This window comes from Lissotriton helveticus, chromosome 4_1 (genome assembly GCF_964261635.1).
Source record: "Lissotriton helveticus chromosome 4_1, aLisHel1.1, whole genome shotgun sequence".
Classification (NCBI taxonomy): Eukaryota; Metazoa; Chordata; class Amphibia; order Caudata; family Salamandridae; genus Lissotriton; species Lissotriton helveticus.
The window spans coordinates 1,602,934,096-1,602,953,163 of NC_136063.1; the positions used below are offsets into that span (position 1 = coordinate 1,602,934,096).

At 40.4% G+C, this 19,068-nt stretch overlaps 1 protein-coding gene across 1 annotated transcript in view; it reads left to right on the forward strand.

Moving 5' to 3' along the window:
- The window catches only part of HERPUD2 (HERPUD family member 2), a 196,490-nt gene that overhangs the window by 127,336 nt on the left and 50,086 nt on the right, over positions 1 to 19,068 (forward strand). Inside the window, exon 7 of the mRNA XM_078688226.1 lies at positions 1,774 to 2,100. Coding sequence (XP_078544352.1) covers positions 1,774 to 2,100 — 327 coding nt within the window. The remainder of the gene's footprint in view (positions 1 to 1,773; positions 2,101 to 19,068) is intronic.

Here is a 19,068-nt window from a genome sequence, read left to right on the forward strand (position 1 = left end):
GTAGTTAGTATCTGGATGGATGTGAACTATCTCAAGCTGAATTCTACATCAACGGAAGTTATTATTTTTGGTAACAACTCTTCCTTTTGGAATCCTTCATGGTGGCCGGAAGAATTGGGCTGAACAGGATGAAAAATCTGGGTATCCTGGTTGATGTTAACCTTACCTCCAAGTAACAGGTTAAAAAGGGAAACTCTTACCTCCTTCATGCTATGCATGACCTGGAAGATAGCACAGTTTCTTCCTTCCAATCTGTTGTCCACCGTGATCTTTTGTCTTGTAATCTCTAGGATTGACAATTGCAATGGCCTCTACGTTTGCCTTCCTAAGGCTCAACTGAACAAACTACAAATTCTACAAAATTAAGCAGCTAGACTGCCGATGAAAATTCCAAGCTTCATTGCATTGGTTACCTGTTCCTCAAACAGTTCTTTTTAAAGTGCTTTGTAACACCCATAAAGCACTTTAGAGTCAAGGGCCAGCCTCCCTGAGGGAAAACATCAGCAGGTTTGTACCTAACAGGACCCTTGGATCCAGTTCTGTGATGACTTTGGTGGTGCCTCTCTATTGGCTTTCCTCCTGGGGGGGTCAGGAGCTTTCTGGTCTGCACAACCCGAGCCTGGAACAAGCTTCCTTTAGTAATTAAATTAGCCCATTCTCTCCAGTGCTTCCGAAAGCTTCTCAAGACCTGGCTTTTTATTTAAATGTAATCTTATTCGTTCTGTCCTCCCTTCTTCAGTGCCGAGACATCTCTGGGGATTTGTTGAGCTTTATAAAATCAAATCAAACATGTTGCCTATCTGCCTTCCCTGCTCCCCCTTCCAAGTACACTAATATGATAGACCTTATAATTTCCCTCAGCCTCCCTCCCCTTGGGAATTATTCTCTTCACTGGCACCAACCAGTCCCTCGTACCGCCCAAAACAGTCAATGGAACACTGGCCTTTGATCCTTGACATGATTCTCTTTCCTGTTATGCAGTTTGTCTTTAACAGGAGCTAACGTATGTTGTGGGAGACAGATGGCTGCTGTGACAGTCCCCATTTGAGCACCATTGTTCAGTAAGTAATTAGCACCCCAGAAGTCACGCTTTCACCTATACCAAAAAGATATCCATTTTTGGATCAGTCTTCTCAGGACTGGTTACTGAATCTTCAGTGAACACTGCGTCCATGAGACTGTAGTTACTAAGTAAAGCTCATTCAAATCAACTTGCTAGTAAATGCCCTCGGGTGATGTTGAAGGTTGGTGTGGCTGACTGCTGAGGGGGGGACAGGAGTGAGCATTTTCAGTGTTGTCCGCAACTACTTTCAAATTGCATTACCTATTACATCGTTTGTATTGGGCAGTTTTGGAAGAGTTCTCTCTAAACCTGGTGAGCACGTCTAGTACGATGAAGTGCTTAAGATTTAACTTTTTTCCCTCCATGGGACCTATGCGTTTGAACCACGTTCTGAATAGAAGAGGATTGGTATGTAGAGATAGTGTTTTCTTTTTATGTAGATATTCCCATGTAATGACATCACATATTTCTTCAGTTGCTTCAATTTATGCAAAGTAGTCTCAAAAGCACAGGTGAGTAAATGATCTTGCTTACAAAGAGTTTGGTTCCTGAGTGATATTGTTAATTGGCACAATCCGGCGTTAGTATTTCATCACAGCCTCTAATAGTGTCTGTGGATCAGCAGCTGAGTCGTTCAAGTGGCTGTTTGAAACATTAGTGAATCAATCTTCAAGAAAGCAGTTGACAGATTTGTTTTTTTAATATTTCAGTCAAACAGCTGCATTTTCTGCTGTGCCAACATCAAGTGATCACCGGATGTCACCTGCAGCCCTGCAGCCACCTATAAATTCAGATGTTGTCCGGAATGAACGTGCAGCAGCTCCAAACTTAGCACCACAAGAGAACAGGGAAGTAAACCAGAATGTGCAAATGAATGCGCAGGGTGGACCAGTGATGAATGAAGAGGAATTCAACCGTGATTGGCTTGACTGGATCTACACCTTTACCAGAGCTACCATTCTCTTCAGTATTGTCTACTTCTACTCTTCCTTCAGTCGCTTTATCATGATGATGGGTGCCATGCTTCTGGTTTACTTGTAAGTACAATACTTTTGCCTTGATGGTTTATTATTGTTTAAAGGATCCCTAGGTGTGTTGGACGTCTCCTCTATTGTCAGTAGTGTAACATTAAGAAAATTTTTGACTCAAACCCAAACTAATTACCATACAACACCTTCTTCGATTGGAGCAGAGTCTTACACCATGATCTTTGCCATCTTGAATTTTATTTTCCGTTTCTCATAGCTTTTCAGTCTTTATTGCATAAACCAAAACAAAATGATGGTTCGCGTTAGAGATGTCAGTGAAATTGTACATCTTTTATGAACGGCGATCTTGTACTGAATAGAGACAGGAGAGCTTTTCAGGTTGCCAGAATAATTGGGCAATTATTTCTTCTTACATTCCAACTATGAGAAGTCTTTTTGGCTCACTTTTTAACTGTGTGGACCTGTGACGTGATATTTTTGTCCAGAAAAGAGGCTTTTGTCCTAGTCAATGTTTTGGAAAGAAGAAAATTTAATATTACAGTGCTGTCTGTACTTTAAGCTAGATGCTTTTTTGTTTTTTGAGCAGATGCGTAACATTACAATCAAGTATCAGAATTCATATGAATATATTATAGGAAAAAGAAATGGATATACCAAAATACAGTTTATATAGATTTGCCCAAGAAATATTTCATTTCAGTTATAACTTTAAAAAAAGAGAAGGGAACAGATAGAGAAAATAATTATGATAGTAGCCTAGCTAACATCCAAATAACAAACAAAAAATATAATAAGATGCATTTCTAAAATTCCATATACTACGAAGACAATAAATATAAAATGTTTTGAAAGCATGTTATACTAGACAGGGCTTACTACAAAGTGCTAAAGTTTAAGTAAAGTGCCTTGCTGTTGAAAAAAAAAGTGCTATGAAAAGTGAAAAAAGGCAAAGAAATTAAACAAAGTGTCATACTGTTATTAAAGGGCATTGATAAGTGCAATTGGTGACAAATCCTACTATCTCAAATAATAAAACCAAATATTTTATGACATGAGGCCCAACCTGGTATCTATGCCTAAACAGACGGGATTCATAGTGAGGCTGCACTTTCTCGGTCTAAGGACTCTCCGGTGTGGTGCGATCTAAACTTATTCACAACCATAACTGACCTAGCTGTCCTAATTGTTAATTATATCCAAATGTTGCCAAGAGGCATTGAATCTCTTTAACCCCCTCTACCCGCTTGGCATATGCTTCCTCAAATTTTTGTTCTAATCAGTTTACTAAACCATTCTTGTACTCCACTTTTGGAGAATCAATGAACGAGCCTCTGTCATAGCTATAGCAAAAACATCTGTCCCGATTTAGATACATTCCGAGATTGTCCATTATGTAAACCAGCATCTGCAATGCAAGAGGTCTTGCTGTTGCGATAGTTTAAGCTATTGCTATTGTAAATGACAATGCCTCGTTTTTGTTTGTTTACATAACCTGCAAGCGGTGCGTAAACACAGATTGCAGGTTTTGTAAACAATTAAATAAAAGACATTGTCATTTACAATGACAAGAGCTTAAACTCTCACAAATGCGAGACGTTTGCGCCACCCGCGGTTTAGCTTTACACATCTTAAGGTAAAGCGCGGGTGCTGTGATAGCTTGAAAAGTAAAGCAATAGGAAAACATTTTTCTCTATTGCTTTACTTTTGAAACAATTGCGGCACCTGCACTTTAGCTTAAGATGTTCAAAGCGAAAGTGCGTGTGCCGCCATAATAAAAAAGTAAGTGAATATGAAAAAAAAATGTGAGGCCGCATACTTTACTGTGGCGGCACCCGTGCTTTTGCTTTGAACAGCTTAAGCTAAAGCGCGTGTGCCGCGATAAAGGTCTTTAAAAAAAAAAAAAAGCCATCCTCAAAGCTTTCAGGAACTTTCAGAACTAAATAAAAAAACGATTTTGTTTTACCAAAAAAAATAAAAAAAAGTAAACAAACAGAAAAAAAAGCATATATTATTTTCCTACTTATTTACTTTAAAAGCAATTGTGGCACCCGCTCTTTAGCTTAAGATGTTAAAATCTAAAGCACAAGTGCCGTCATGTTGAGGAAAAAATAAGTAATTAAAATACAGTAAGCCATGCGATGCATTGAGCCAACCAATATAAAAACAAATAAAAGCGCAGCAGCCATTCTGCTTGAGGAGTCATGCAGCGCTGAAAAAACAAATCAAGCATAGCAGCAGGCAGGACAAAGCTATTCGAGAAAATAGTGCTCGGAGACTGTAATTAAAGCTTACCGAGCAGCAACACACGTAACCGGGGGGTGTCGACATCGCTAGTTACAAAATGAGACAAGGAGGGACTACTATGCCTATTGACCTATGAAAAGCCACAGGGTCCAAAGGACAATGACACAAGCCAATGAAAAATATGGGTGTAGAGTCGACAAAGCTTCAAGTACATACCTGAATACAGCATGCCTCGCAAAGCAGCGCTTGCGCTGCCCAGGCTCGACCTAAAAACAAGAGAATACCAAAGCTGGATCTAAACTAAAAGACACATCAATAGCTGAATTCAGAACTGCATCTAGCTTAGACCAGAAAGCACTTAATTGAGGACAGGAAGATAAAAAATATGAAGCCAGTCCCCCTCCTCCTACAGCTTGCAACGAAAGCAGCAGCTATCGAGATCCGGAAACATTTTATTTAACGCCTCAGGTGTATAATAGGCCATCCAGCACAAAATAAATCACATTCTTCTCGAATTACATCGCAGTGTGTTGTTTGGCGTATTTTGTTTAGCATTTTGTTACTCCCTTTGAGGTGTGTCCCTAAATTGTGTATTAGCTGATACCAGTTCCCTATACCAGCCATCTTTGACCTGAACAGATCTTGGCATAAAATATGGATCACCTGAGCAAGATCAGAGCAATAGTCTTTAAAAAAAAATGAATTAATCTGATACGACAAAAATAAGCCATGGGCCTTGTTCACTACTGCGAGCTGAGTTTTCGAGACAGGTCATCCGTCTACCCTGAAGAAAGAAATGACCAACTTCTCTAAACTCGGCTTGCTCCCAAAGTGCAACAGTGGCCGATGGAATTGCCAAGCCCAAATCCCCTAACTCCCTAAGCGTGAGAAACACCCAGCCTGAAATAATTTTGTTACATCGAAATTAACTCAACAGCCTGGCAGTTGAATCTGCTAACACTTTATTTCTTGTCTTCAGAAATTTAGGAACCGTAATAAAAACTGGTAAATGGATGCCAGCGCCCCTCATCATTCTGTCTAATTTTTTATTTTATTTTTAAACATTACTCCACTACTGTCCAGAATTCTAGCACAAAGATCGAGAAGAGAGTCTTGATAATAAGTTTGGAGACGGGGAGACGCCAATCCGCCATGTAGAATATCGAGCCGGAGAATGGTGAAAGTAGCACATCTAAATCAGTAAAAAAAAATATTCTTGACTTTAATAGGGATGTTCGAAAATAAAAACAATAAAAGTTGGAGGACTAACATCTTAATAAGAACTACCCTACCTACTGGGAGCCAAAGGCAGCAGAGTCCATTTTTCGAGTAAACCCTTTATCGTAAAAAACATTAGTATGTAGTTTAGCTGGAACAGCTTAGAATAGTCATGGGTTACATATACCCCCAAATAACGAATTGGTGCCCTGCATGTACATGCAGGGCATGTACATGCAGGGCCTCGAGAGGAGGGTTAAAAAGTAAAACATCTGTTTTTGTTGGGTTGATCTTATACCCCCTCTATATCTTTAAACTGATCAAACTCATCTAAAACATGCTGAACAATTTGACTTCTGGTTTCAGATATAAGATGGTATCCTCTGCAAACCATTTCAATTTAAACATACAAGAGAGAGGTGGCTCTATATTCTGAGAAGACCTAATCCCAATTGCTAAAGGTTCTATAAAAAAGGGTAATAATATAGGCGATGGGGGGCAGCCCTGTCTGGTCCCCCTCTTAATTGCAACAATGCCGGCTAGATGAGAATTAACAAAAATCTTAGCCGTGTCTCCATGATAAATTTTAGAGAGCTAACAATTGTAGATTCCCTAAAGTAAGAGGATAATTGACCCCCCATCTTTAATATTATTAAGTAGATCTGTCAAGAAAGGGAGTAATTTGCCAGCAGAGGCTTTGTAAAATTCGTCTGGAAAGCCATCATTACCTGCTACCTTACCACAGAGCATTGAAGCTAAAACCTCTTTTAATTCGCTAACTAATAATTGCCATTAATTGATGCGCCCGGGTAGCCTCGATGGATGGAATTTTAACAGACTGAAAATACTGCGCTATACTTATCAGAGAGGGGGAATAGCTGTTCTCAGATGAAAACTTATAATGATAAAGGAAAACATTAGATACTTGATCTTTATCTGTAACGAAATCACCAGAAACGGGGTCCTTTTATTTCCTTACATGTTCAGACTCCTGTTTTTGTCAGTATAACTTTTTATGCTAGTGTAAACTGAATACCTATTGCACTTATTAAACGTGCTTTAACAGGGGTGTGGGGTTTAATAAAATATCTACTTTCCATGAGGCAGGTTGCTTTATAAATCTACTTGTCCTGTAACAAAATCCACTTACCCCTTTGGTGCCATGTAGTGCAGCGACAAATTATGTCCGCAATCTCAATCAATCAATTAGGGATTCATAGAGTGCACCACACAACCGTTAGGATCTCAAGGAGCTGGGGGAGTTTGGGGAGGGGGGGGATTTCAGGCAGCTCCAGTCATCCATTGTATAAGAGCTCTAATATAGCCTCTCTGATTATGCCAGGGCTCATACCATAGTAGTGTTTGAATACTTTCAATCCCCTTATGTTGCCACATTTCCACAAATCTACATACTGGAGATGAAGGAAGTGATAACCAATAGTTCCAGGGTTAGAATGCCTTTTTGAGTCTGTGTAATCCTACACTTGCATGTTTTAAGGGTTTTCAACAACACTAATATTTTCCCATACTGAGAAATGTTGAAATTTACTCCTAACAACGACAGATGTAAAACTTCTTCCATAGTTGGAGAAAAAAGTGGTTGGAGGGAAAGTGAACTTGCTAACACTCAGATTTTCGTATGAGCAAATCTATACGTGCATATTTGCTCATGCTAAAATGCTGATCACAAATATTTTCTAGGAGAACTATTTCTTGTCCTACTTCTGTAAATTCTTGGGAATACACAAAAGTCATATAGCTGCACTTAATGCAAAGACATATAGCATGGGTGCACTTTTGAGACTTTCTTTAATAATTGGGCCCTAATTTGGTCTTGCGTTGACTGTGACTGTTAGTGTTTATTACAATTCTGTCTCTCTCTGTGAGTGACATCATTCTGCTCTTTCACAAGGAGCATATCTGTATACAAAGTAGTTTGGTTCAGTGCCAGTAACTACTGTGGCAGTGTGTGCTTTTTGAGACCAACAAACTATTTTTGCTTTTGCCAATGTTTGTTATAATAGGGAGGGCCCGGCAGCTCCCACACCCATAAGGTTTTACAAAAACCATGCCAAAACTAGTCACACATTAACAAAACTAAAAAACTAACCACCAATTTCAGACCTATGAACTTTGCCAATGCTGGTTTATTTTTGTTTCCCATACTCTTATTGAAACTGGTTACATTCATTTTCCATTATGATTATTTTTAGGAAATACTAGCATGCATCCACACATGTTATTAAATGATGCTGCAAAGAAATGGTAACTGAAATTTTACAGTTGCATTTTGAATGCAAAGAATCAATCTTACTTTAAAGCTTCTGCAAATATTTGTATAAAATCAGAGAGCATTCTGGGAGCATTATACATAGCCTCAGATTGCTAAACTTTGAAAAGGTGTGTGTACACATTTTTATACTGTAGGGTAGTTCCTATATTCCCAATAGGCTCTGCGCATTGGAATAATATATCCTATAGATGTGACGTAGGACTTATGTCTACTAGGTCTCTATCGAGTATATTAGACTTAATTGTGAGTGCCAGCTAGCTCAGAGGTCACTAGAAACTTTCTCGAGTTCACAAGAAGGGATTTGTTTCTGACAACCGCATAAACATGACAACTTTGTTTCCCCAAGATAAAACTGATATTCAGAGTCGTGGAAACAATACTGGTTGCAAAGTATAATGCGTACAGTAAAAAGAGTAGGATAAAATAATACTGTCAAAGCATTGTATGGCTCCTAGATAAAAACATATATAAATAACAGAGGCTAAAAAGTACTCACTGGTGCTTCTAAAATACGCCTACACCGATGTACCTAACCTAAGTCTAGTACGAGGGAAGAAGTAAGTGAGGTGTTGCATAAATTTAGTATTCTTTGCCAAGAATCTATCCAAGATTTCTCTAAGGGTCTAATCAGCTCCGTACCTTGGTTTAGAATAAGAAAGGTCAGGCACAGGACTCGATTTCCCAACAAACCGCAAGGGTAGCTTGGAAACACTGGAGCTGGATTTCTTGCAAGAGAAAAGACAGCGTCTCTATCAGTAAGTCTGTTGGAGGGTCGGCTTCCTTCGGCACTTGCTGTAGCAGGATGCGTCGGGCAAGTAGATAGTCGAACTGCCCCAAACCACCGTGTGCCTGCTATGGCAAAGGTGGGCATATTTATTCCTTGAAGGTGCAGAGATTGACGTAAAGGTGGACAAAACATCATCAAAGAGTCTCAGTTCTTTGAAAACTCCATGAGTTCTTGGATAAGTCAGTATTCGAGCAAGGGGAAGTCCCTAGCTGCTGAAGCAGAGTTTTCCAAGAAATCGTTGTGGATTTTCTGAACTAGTGGAAGTAGCCCTGCCGTATTTGGACTGCATGAGCTATGTCTAAATATGGTTATGATTTTGTATGCCTATATAAGGATATGGTGATTTATACCTATATAAGGGCATGAATCAGGAAAATTACAGTAGGGTCCTAAAATGCAATACAACACCCACTCCACGTTTATCATGTTCAACTAAGTTCAAGCACTAAAACATATTCTAGAGCATGTTTTCCAATCCCACCCCAAGATACATACAAAATGCATTTTGAAATGGTTGTACACAAAGAAAGAAAAATGAGCATTTGTACTGAACGCATTAAAAGGCAATGATGCCATAGTAAGCACATAATATCATATTGGAAATGCTAACCGAATGAATCACGAAATTACATTTATGAAATGGCTCTTATTTACAGAAGAAAAGTCAAGACCATCCCATAGCAGAATATACAAACTGTTTTGGTATGTGAATTAGGACGGTATTGTTTCTAGGAAGTATAAACAAATTCTTGTTATCTAAGAATAGTTCTACTTTAAGCAGATTGCTTTGTGCCAAAGTTCATTGTGTTTGAAAAAAGCCCAAAATATTTCGTTAAAAAAAAAATAGAGTCCCAAAGTTAGAACTTTTTTAATGAAAAACTGAAGGTCGAATTTTCAGAGTTGAAAGAATTCTGTGTGCTAACTTCAAGAGTTATTCTCGGTGTCAGGAGAAAACATTAATTTGTCTAGGATGGCAAAGAATTTGTCTATCACAGTAGATGAAAGTTGAACCACTTCATTAAGTAGATCAATCGTACACAGATGAGAAGCATCGCCGTCAGCGTCAGTCGCATTAGCAATGTTCGCGGTTGATGGTACCTGTGTGCCTGGTGGTCCTCGTATCACACCTACAGCTGGAATTGCCGGTGAGATCTCAATGAATGCCGTCATCAGGATTGGTAGCCTTTGTTGGCAACACAATACATGAGCCGTTACCGGACCCAGTAATGCGTTGACGTCCGTTGGCATAGCTGATGGAAGTGTTAGACAGATATCCAACACGCATTCCTCTCCACAAAGCAGGCATCATAGAACAGGTAAGATGCAATCTTGCCAGATTGGTCTGAATGACAGGAACCACGTGGTATTCAGATCTCGCAAACGAGCCAACCCAAGGATCTGTGTTATGTGTTCACGATACTGCATTGCCAGAAGAGCATTCTCCATGGTAATTTGGGTATCGCTGGTGACTGGACTTGCCATAACGGAGCAGGAGGAATACAAATAGTATCCCTGCTACGAGTCCCAAAATGAGAGGCAAGCCGCCGAAAACCGAGCGCACGAAGTTAGGAAAAATGGCCAGAACTGCATCAAAGGGTGCGAACAGTCTTGAAAAAATCATCTTAAATACATGTACAATGCCACTGGTATCGGACACGTTTAAGATACGACCTAACATTTCTGCGAAATGTAAGGGGCAGTTTGTTGATAATAATGCATGTATTTCCGCAGAGGACCTTGCAACTTGCAGATCATACGTCTCTCTGGACGAGGTCAGTGGCACAGGTTTTGTAAAAGAATGGATTTCATTCTGCTTAAAGTATCAATTTGTATAGAAGAAATATTCAGTGAAGGCCATAGTGGCGACTCCCCGTCTGTCTTAGTTTTTGGAAACAATACTTGCATACAACAAGTGACCCTGTCTGACAAACTAACGAGATAGGCCATCCCTGGCATCATTCCACAACAGCTGTGATCATTTAGCATTATGTAGCTTCCATTGGAAAGCTGCCTAAAAATTGGATCTATCACTGCTGCCGGGGAACCCTACAGGTGGCATGATAAGTTGTTTGAAGAACCCTCACAGGCTCCATATAAATTAATGCCTTGACATAGAAGTGTTCCGCTTAATGTGGTTTTGCAATTTTTACCAATAAGAAATACCTCCTTTTCCCCACTCCAACATTTGTGTAAGTATGGTAAATCCCAGGTCGACTTTATGTATTCTTTACCCAACCTTTCATACAGGCCTGCTGGTATGTGTTTTAAGCAATACTGAAACTGGAATATCGTCACTGGTATCGTGATGATGCCATGTATTATCCATTCAACGGCTGGCTTCTCAGGAATGTTTAATGGTAATCTTTCCAGTTTTTCTATGCTCAGCACCGTATAGTCTGCTCCCCTCTGTGCCAAAGAGATTTGTTTATCTGTAAGGTTAAATACAGTAAACAATGACGTGGTGTTGATTAGACCCCAAGGCACATAGCCAGAACAAAGGATTTGTAATGTCCAGCAGCATTATAGAACGTAATTGAGACTGGCCATGTTGTAACATTAGCAAGTCTTGTTCCATTATGTCTATGGCAGAGGATAGGATGCTGTCCAAAGAATAAATTCTGGACGACAGAGTTGTTAATCCATTGTGAACTATAGAGAGTGCTTTCTCTAAATTATTACGATCAATTTCTCGTATTCGTTCTGCAGTTTCCATTTGCGTGACTTCCATGCTTCATTATAAGCAGGGTAAATACCGGCTTATATGAAACGTTTATGACATGGTTTGCGAGGTCCGAGTAGGCATTCTCGTAAGTCAATGTCATTTTTAAGTAAAGTTAAGTATTGTTTTATTTCTAGGTGTGTCGAATTTTGTAGCCATTCAAGGCACAGTTTTCCTACACTGTAAATCGTTATTATCCCTGGATGTTGTCTCTGGACATAGCTTGGATCTGGCCTAGTTATTGTAAACCTTGTGTTTTGTTCAGGAATCTATCTTGACAGTTATTTGTGTCTGTGGGCCAGGTTAACCATTGTTTCCATTCAGGATTAGTTCTGTTTTGTTGTTAAAATATAATTTACGTCTACCTCCTCATCTGTAGTTCTATTACTATCAGGTGTGGGCTTAGGTATGTACGGTTTATTTAAATCTTTTATCTTAGCCAGGCCAAGACAAGATGTCTGTTGAACAGTTTCATTTAAGAACATTATTTGTTCAGGGATGATGCAGGCTCTGAACAATGCTTCTAAACCTTGTACCTGCCAGTCTTTTGTGCCCCAGACAGTTTTCGTCTCAATGTTGTCTTTCCAAAAGTCAAAGCCTAATGTGGACAATTGAGCATAAAAGGCCGCAGAATAAATTTGCTTAGTATTAGCTAACATATTTTTCATGCCTGTCTTATTAACATTTTTAAAGTAAAAGGTTTCTGGATTTGTGACATTGAAGCCTGAGAAGTATGGAAATTTTCCATAGAATGTTCTAGAGCTACCTTTTGGTGGTGTTGGACAATGTTCCCATTGATTATAAGTTAATATATTTCTAGGATTTGCAGATTTGTGCAGATAATGATGACCAAAATGATTAAAACAATACATTTCTTCATAATTTGATGAACCTTCTTAGTATTCATGCTTTGCAAATTTTGCTGACATTTCTAAGTCTGCCATCATGTTATTAACAGTTTCAAAGTCCCAATCATCATAAAATGTACTCGGTGAAACAAAATCGCTTGAGGAAACCTTAAATTGGTGTGGAATTTTTAGCAGCTCTACTGGGCCATGAATGCCATAATCAGTTCTATCCCATGCTATTCCACCAGGTAGAGAAACAACTGTGGTGATCACTGATGACAGGTCTCTTTGTTCACGATGAGATGATTTGTGTGGCTTCAGGAGCAAGGCGATGTTCTTACTTGCTGTGTCCATTTTACTATATTTCCCTTCTATCAGCTTTCCCAAACTCAAAACAAGAATGAGCTATAGTAGGAGAAAAAAATACACCTAACACAATCCAAAGTTCAGCCCATGTTGATACCAGGTATGTATTTGTAAGCTGGCGAAAAGGTTCTGTTACTTGTTCCTTGAAAGTTTTGTTTGTTGGCGTTGTTTCAGGCTCACTGGGATCCTCAGAAAAGGTATCAAAGTTGATCAAATAGCCATAGGCAGTTCTATCAATTGGTTGTATTGCATCCGGATTATTTGAAATCGCTGGAGCTGCTTGTTGCCTTGACATGTTAGTATAGTCAGATGCTACATCATTGTAGACGGGAGTTTCTTGACAAACTTATTTGGGTTGCAAGAGGCACAAGTTCCATGGCTTTGTTACATAGTCCTTCTTTTCTCACTGCATATTCTTCAAAGTTGATGAGTCTTTCAGTTTGAACCTCTTAGATGGTAGCAAGATTTGGTCATCTACTACATCTTTGGAGACCACTAGGCCTACTACTTATTATCGGCCACATGGTGTGGTTTTACCAGATCAATTGATACAGACTGGTTCTCCTTTCTTCCAGCAAGTGGCGGCAGTAACTCTGTTCTTGATCCGTGGATTTCTTGTACAGGAACTGGTTTTCTGTAAGAAGGCCGAAATTCCTTCTTATCCGCTATTTTTTCTCTGACCAGATCCCCAATGTTTGGAATCCAGACAGGTCTTGCTGGGACAGGTGGTTTTTCTTCAGTGGTCGTTGGCTTTTGTATGGTGTTGCTTAGACTTCTTCTTGTTTCATTTAAGTCCTGTAAAACAGCCAAACGATCTTTGATATCAAAGGGTTCTTGTTCTACCACTCAAATATGGCGATCGAGGTCTTTGACCATCATTCTAGTACCAAAAAGGATTTCATATGGAGTGATTCCACCCAGAGAATTTCTTGGCAGGTTATTAAGACTACGTTGGACACTTATTAGATGCTTGACCCACCCATCACCCGAATCTAATACCCTAGCTGTTATAGATTGCTTTATGTCACGGGTTTTTCTTTCCACAACCGAATTTCCCTCAGGATGGAATGGACTTGAGTACCGCAATGCAACGCCCAAGCTGGCCATGGCCTCCTTGTAAGCCCTAGAGATAAAAGCAGGACCCTGGTCAGAATGTAGCATACCGATTGCATATGTGCTGATAAATAACAGTTAGGGCGTCAGCCGAGCGCTGAGGCCACATCCAAATGAATCTTGTCCTAGTATTTGTGGGACCGCTTTTGTCCATGGGGACGTCTGAGCGTGGATAGTCTAATGCTATCTAACAATGGTGTCTGTACTGGGCTGGCTACACTGTAGTCAGGAATCTGGTGGCGCTCTAAGCTGTGATCTCTATAGCAGACATCGCAATTAATTCTAAATTCGTAAATGTGGGCGCTCATTCCTGGCCACCAGTACATCTCTTGTAATTCTAATAGAGATTTAGATCCCTTGATGTATCGGAACCTCTCCCATATGTGCTTCTTGAATCAAAGCACCTCTCCGATTCCTGTTTGGGATTACCCTATCCCCCACTCCAGGGATTCCAGCAAAAGGAACGGAGTTTGCATCAATTATGTATGTATATTCGAGTGGATAATTTAGAGGTAACGCAGCTCCGCTGCCTTTGCTTGTGGCATTGACAGCTAGCATGGTTTCACCGTCTATTTTTGTTTTTGAACGAGTGATTGTAGCTACTGAAGCCGTTTGCACAGCTGCCTTCGCGGCTTCATCAGCCAATGAATTCCCTTCAACGTGAACACCATCACGCTGATGACTCAGTGTATGGATCACGTGAGTCTTTTGTAGTTCTTTCTGTAATTGAGCTACTTGTTCCCAAAGCATTTTATGCTTGATTGTTCCACCTTTTGCGTCTTTGAAACCATTTTGAACCCAGTTCTGCAGATATTCATTGTAAGATTGAACGCAGTAATACAAATCGCCCACTATGAGTGTGGGTAATTCGTGATTTGTATTTTCCAGCGCCATCTTGAAAGCCTGTAGTTCAGCTCGCTGACCTGTACAGTCTCCTAAGGATTGAGTTTTTGTGACCAAAGGTCTGAATTTACCATCGCGCCAGTGACCTTTAACAATCGCGCACGCAGCACTATAAGCTTGTTTTCCCCCAATTGCGGGTTGTGCTGATCCGTCTGTATAAATTACACATCCGTAATGTTCTAGAGGCAGAATCTCAGTGGGCAGAGGACAATCTTGTTCGTATTCTTGAGTCTTCAAGTAGAGGTCAAAAACGTATTCAACGTCTGTTGCAGCAAGAGAATGAACCCATTGTATCCACCTTGGATGTAAAGCTTTTGCATTCGGAATGCTCTCTTTTGTCACTGCCTCTAAGGCAGGTACAGGAATAACGACTTTTATGCGTTTACCCTGTGCGAGGGCTCTCTTTTGCTACCACAGTTTGAACCGCTGTCAGAATTTTTTCTGTTGAAGTGAATTTCATTTCAGCTTGTGTGTACAAGTGTGATTTGTAAGCTATTGGTACCTTTTCACCTTCATTAAAGGTTAGGTATGTGAATCCGCATGTCCCTGGGATGATTCGGATTGCAAGGTTGCGTTCGTTTACGCGTGTCTGTAAATGGGTTGTTGCTAACATGTCTGTTTGCACCGAACGCACAAATTTCTGTGTGTTTTTGAGTCCAATTAGTAGGTTTGAAATCAGGTTTGATTAATTTGTAGAGAGGTTTAACCCTTTCTGCGTAATTTAGAATGTAAGTTCTTCCGAAATTCAGGAATCCTAAAACTGACTGTTAGTTTTTCTGCGTTTTTGGAGGTTGCAGCAGCGCATATTTTTCTAGAAAGTTTGCTGTCAGGCTTTTGCTTCACTTGAAAGTTCGTATCCCAAGAATAGGACGTTGAGGTGGACAATTCTTGATTTTTTAAAATTGAATTTGTACCCTCCAGAGGCGAATCCAAGTATTATGGTGTTCACCCTGTTTAAGTGTCTGTCCAAATCATCATCTGTAAGATAGATGTCATCGACATAAGATAATGCCTCATCATCGTACATTTGTAGTAACTCTGTCACTCTGGCTGAAAATAATCCAGGACTGTTCTTGAATCCCTGGGGGAGGCGACAAAAGTGTCGACGTGTCCCCATTATTGAGAAAGTGGTCAAATATCTGTTTTCAGGTGCAATGTTTTGACAGAAGAAACCGTTTGAAGTATCTAATGTCGTTTTGTATTTTTTACGCACAATGTTATTCATCAGTGCTGCACAGTGTGCATTTTGTACTGCAAAGGTTTTGCAACATGAGTTTAAATGTCTGTAGTCCAAAACTAGACAATATGTATTGTCTGGTTTGGAGACAGGAAACAAAGGATTGTTAATTGACGAGGTGTATGTTTCAATCACCCCTTTGTATTCCTGTTGATCTAGGACCTCCCTGACCTGTTATTTAGATTCTTGTTTAACTGTATACTGCTTCTGAGCAGTTGGTTGATTTTTAGGTTTCGCCTGGCGTTTACTGCGCAAGCAGTATCGCGCAGGCGAAAGCTTTTGTAAACAAGTATGGGGCTTCGTTCCGCCTCTCTGTCCCATTGGCTAGCTCCATAAATGGATGCTAGCCATTGGAACAGAGATGAGTCACTCATTCCCCGAGCAGATTCGTGGGCGTTCCCACGATTTTTACTCATCCCGCCCATTTTCGTGCGTCATTGCGGCGGTGGGCGTATGTTATTTATTTTTTTCGTATCGGCATGTTTGTTTCATTTCAAACATGTGCTTTGCAGGGGTGGGCTGCGCGATTTCACTTTGCAAGAGTTGCTAGCAGGTACGTGGCATATTTTACTATTTTTGTTATCCCGTTCCCGCCCCCCCTCCCGCTGTCCGTCCCAACCCCCCGCCCTCCCCCCCGCACTGCCATTTCCCGTGAGGCGACTGCGAGTGAATATGTGGCTGTATCTCAGCGGAAGCACGAAAGAGATGCCGAGGATTACGTTTATTAGCCACTGCATGTGTTTTCACAATAGCGTGCTGTTCTTGAAGTGGTAGTTTTCCTCAACGCAGTGGTGTAAACAAAAGTCCCGCGGGGTTCTCCAGGGGGCATCTTCTGGCTGTCTCAGATCCCAGAGCTGAGATCTTCGAACTGGGTTCGGAGCGAGCCGTCCCCCAGTTTGGTTACGTCACTACCTTAAGGGCTACAAACGATCTTCTGCGGTATAGCGCCCTGACACTGTTTTGGGCTTGTTCGCGCTTTTTAAAAACGTAGTACATTAAACAAATCTATATGCGCGGGGTCAACACGCCTTAGGAAAGATTGAGGGCTTTCTTCGTGGCATGTTTTTCTTTGAGTGGATTCCATTTTATGTGGGGCTTTTGGCGAAGCCCGGCCACTGGTCCATTTTGGGTATTTAAGATCTCGAGTGCTGGCCAGTGCGCTTCCTTAGCAGGTTTATGGATTGCCCTCTGTGATTTAAAATCTTAACTGGTGAATTTCCACTGCTTCGGAAACATGTACCCTGCTGACTGCGTTTTCCACAGCTCTGGCGACATCCTCTTGGACGCTATATACCCAACAATAAATAAACGGTGGCTTGCTGTGACTGCCATGCGACATGACTTTTGTGCGTGCCTTCCCAGCCATCAAATCTCAAAAGCTTCGGCCAGATTTTACGTTCTGCAAAGCGTTTTGTATACCTGAAATCAAGCACCCAGGATTAGCGCATTGAAGTAATCCCCGCGCTCGAGACAGCCCCACCCCCTCGCCGTCAGAGGGGATATAAATTTGGCTGCTTACAAAGGCCTCCTGTGGCGCTCTGGGAGGTGTATGCAAGGAGGCATGTTAGTATAGCTATGCATGAAAATAACGAATCTCGGCCATGTTGCGTTTCCCGCCACCTAACTAGACTCGTATGGGACCTATTGACTAGTGTTTGTCCGGTTACAGAAATATGAAATTACATGCACTATTATTGCAAGTGCGGTTTTAAAATATATATATATATATATATATATATATATATATATATATATATATATATATATATATATATATATTTATATTTATATTCTGAAACGTACATTTGTGCAAGGAAGATGGTGAAAGACATTGCCACTTTGATCAGGCCCATAGAATTTAGTTCTTCAATAAAGTGCAGTGAGCTTTTATATGATATATCTGGTGCTCTACTGCAGGCACGATGTGCTCTTGTTGGACCAAAGGCCTGTTTTCTCAAACATGAGCAATTTAGTATTATAATCCGATTAAGCTCGTAGATTTGTCAAAAGTACGGAGTCTGGTGATACTCCACTCCATTAAACACACATGCATCCGGAGTCTAGTTAACATCCATTTTGCACAACTGCTAATTTGTGTGGTGCTGCCTAACCCCTACTTAATGATGTTAGAACCCAGATATCAGCAAACAGTTGTTTATTGAAGGGTTACTAGTCAGATGCAAGTTGGCCTCATTTCTGATGAGAATACTTTGAATTTTGTAGAGGACTTCTGCAGAACGAGGTTTCATTAATACTTAGAGTTGGCAATGCACTCGCCTCAGTCATTTGTTAATCTTCTGAACTTGTGTCTCATCTAGCAGACTGGTTGGACCGTATTTCTTCAGACTGTTTGCGAGAGATTAAGCTATTGGCATTGTAAATGGCAATGCCATTTATTTATCTGTTTTTAAAACCAACACATAAATAAAAAATTTGTCATTTACAATGCCAATAGCTGTAAATTTTACAAAGGCGAAACCGTTGCATTGTAAATGCTTGTTTAACTTGATCTTATGGTGAGGAGAATCCTCATCCCATCCCACATGATTTTTATATAATGCTGGAGTCTGGGCCACAGCCCATTTTCTGGCATAAGTGTATTTTTTGTAAATAGGAAAATGATTTGAGAAGGCTGGCATAATGATCTCTTCGCCATGTGGGCACTCCCTGACAGATTCAGGTGCCCAGTCTTTTTCAGCCAGAAGAATGTCATAACCCTTAGATAGTTTTTTCCCAAAAGAGTGCTTTTATTTTCCTAGTTATGTCCCCCTCTAATCGGAGTGTGACTTCATATAACTTATGTGGTACACTAACCCTGGTATCCGCAGTTTCAACCTGAATGCATTCATTCAGGTCCACTGTCTCCAGATGATCCTTCAGGATCTTGCGAGCTATGGTAACCTCTGCTGCGCTGTCCAGCATTGTCTGGGCCCATTCCCCGTTCTTGAGTTGTGTCCTCAAGATCCTCGGCTTGTCTGATTTTCAGACTTGCTATCTTCTTTTTTGTGAATTGAGTTTTCTTATTTTTCGGAACGTGTTGATCGTCTTTGTACTTCATGCGTTCTTCCTTGTGTTCTGATCGTCCTCTTCTTTCGGATTTCTGCGAGGAAGTCTGAAAGGTACGAGAGGAACATGTATCAGTATCTTGATATCTATCAGGTTTTCTTAAATTATCCCTATTTCTGAGGTTATACCTTTTTTCAGAGGGCTCCTTTTGAGGAGACCTACCTCTGGATTGAGAACGCTTCTCTTTAGGAAGTGTCTGTCTAGTATTTTCCCACTTCTTTT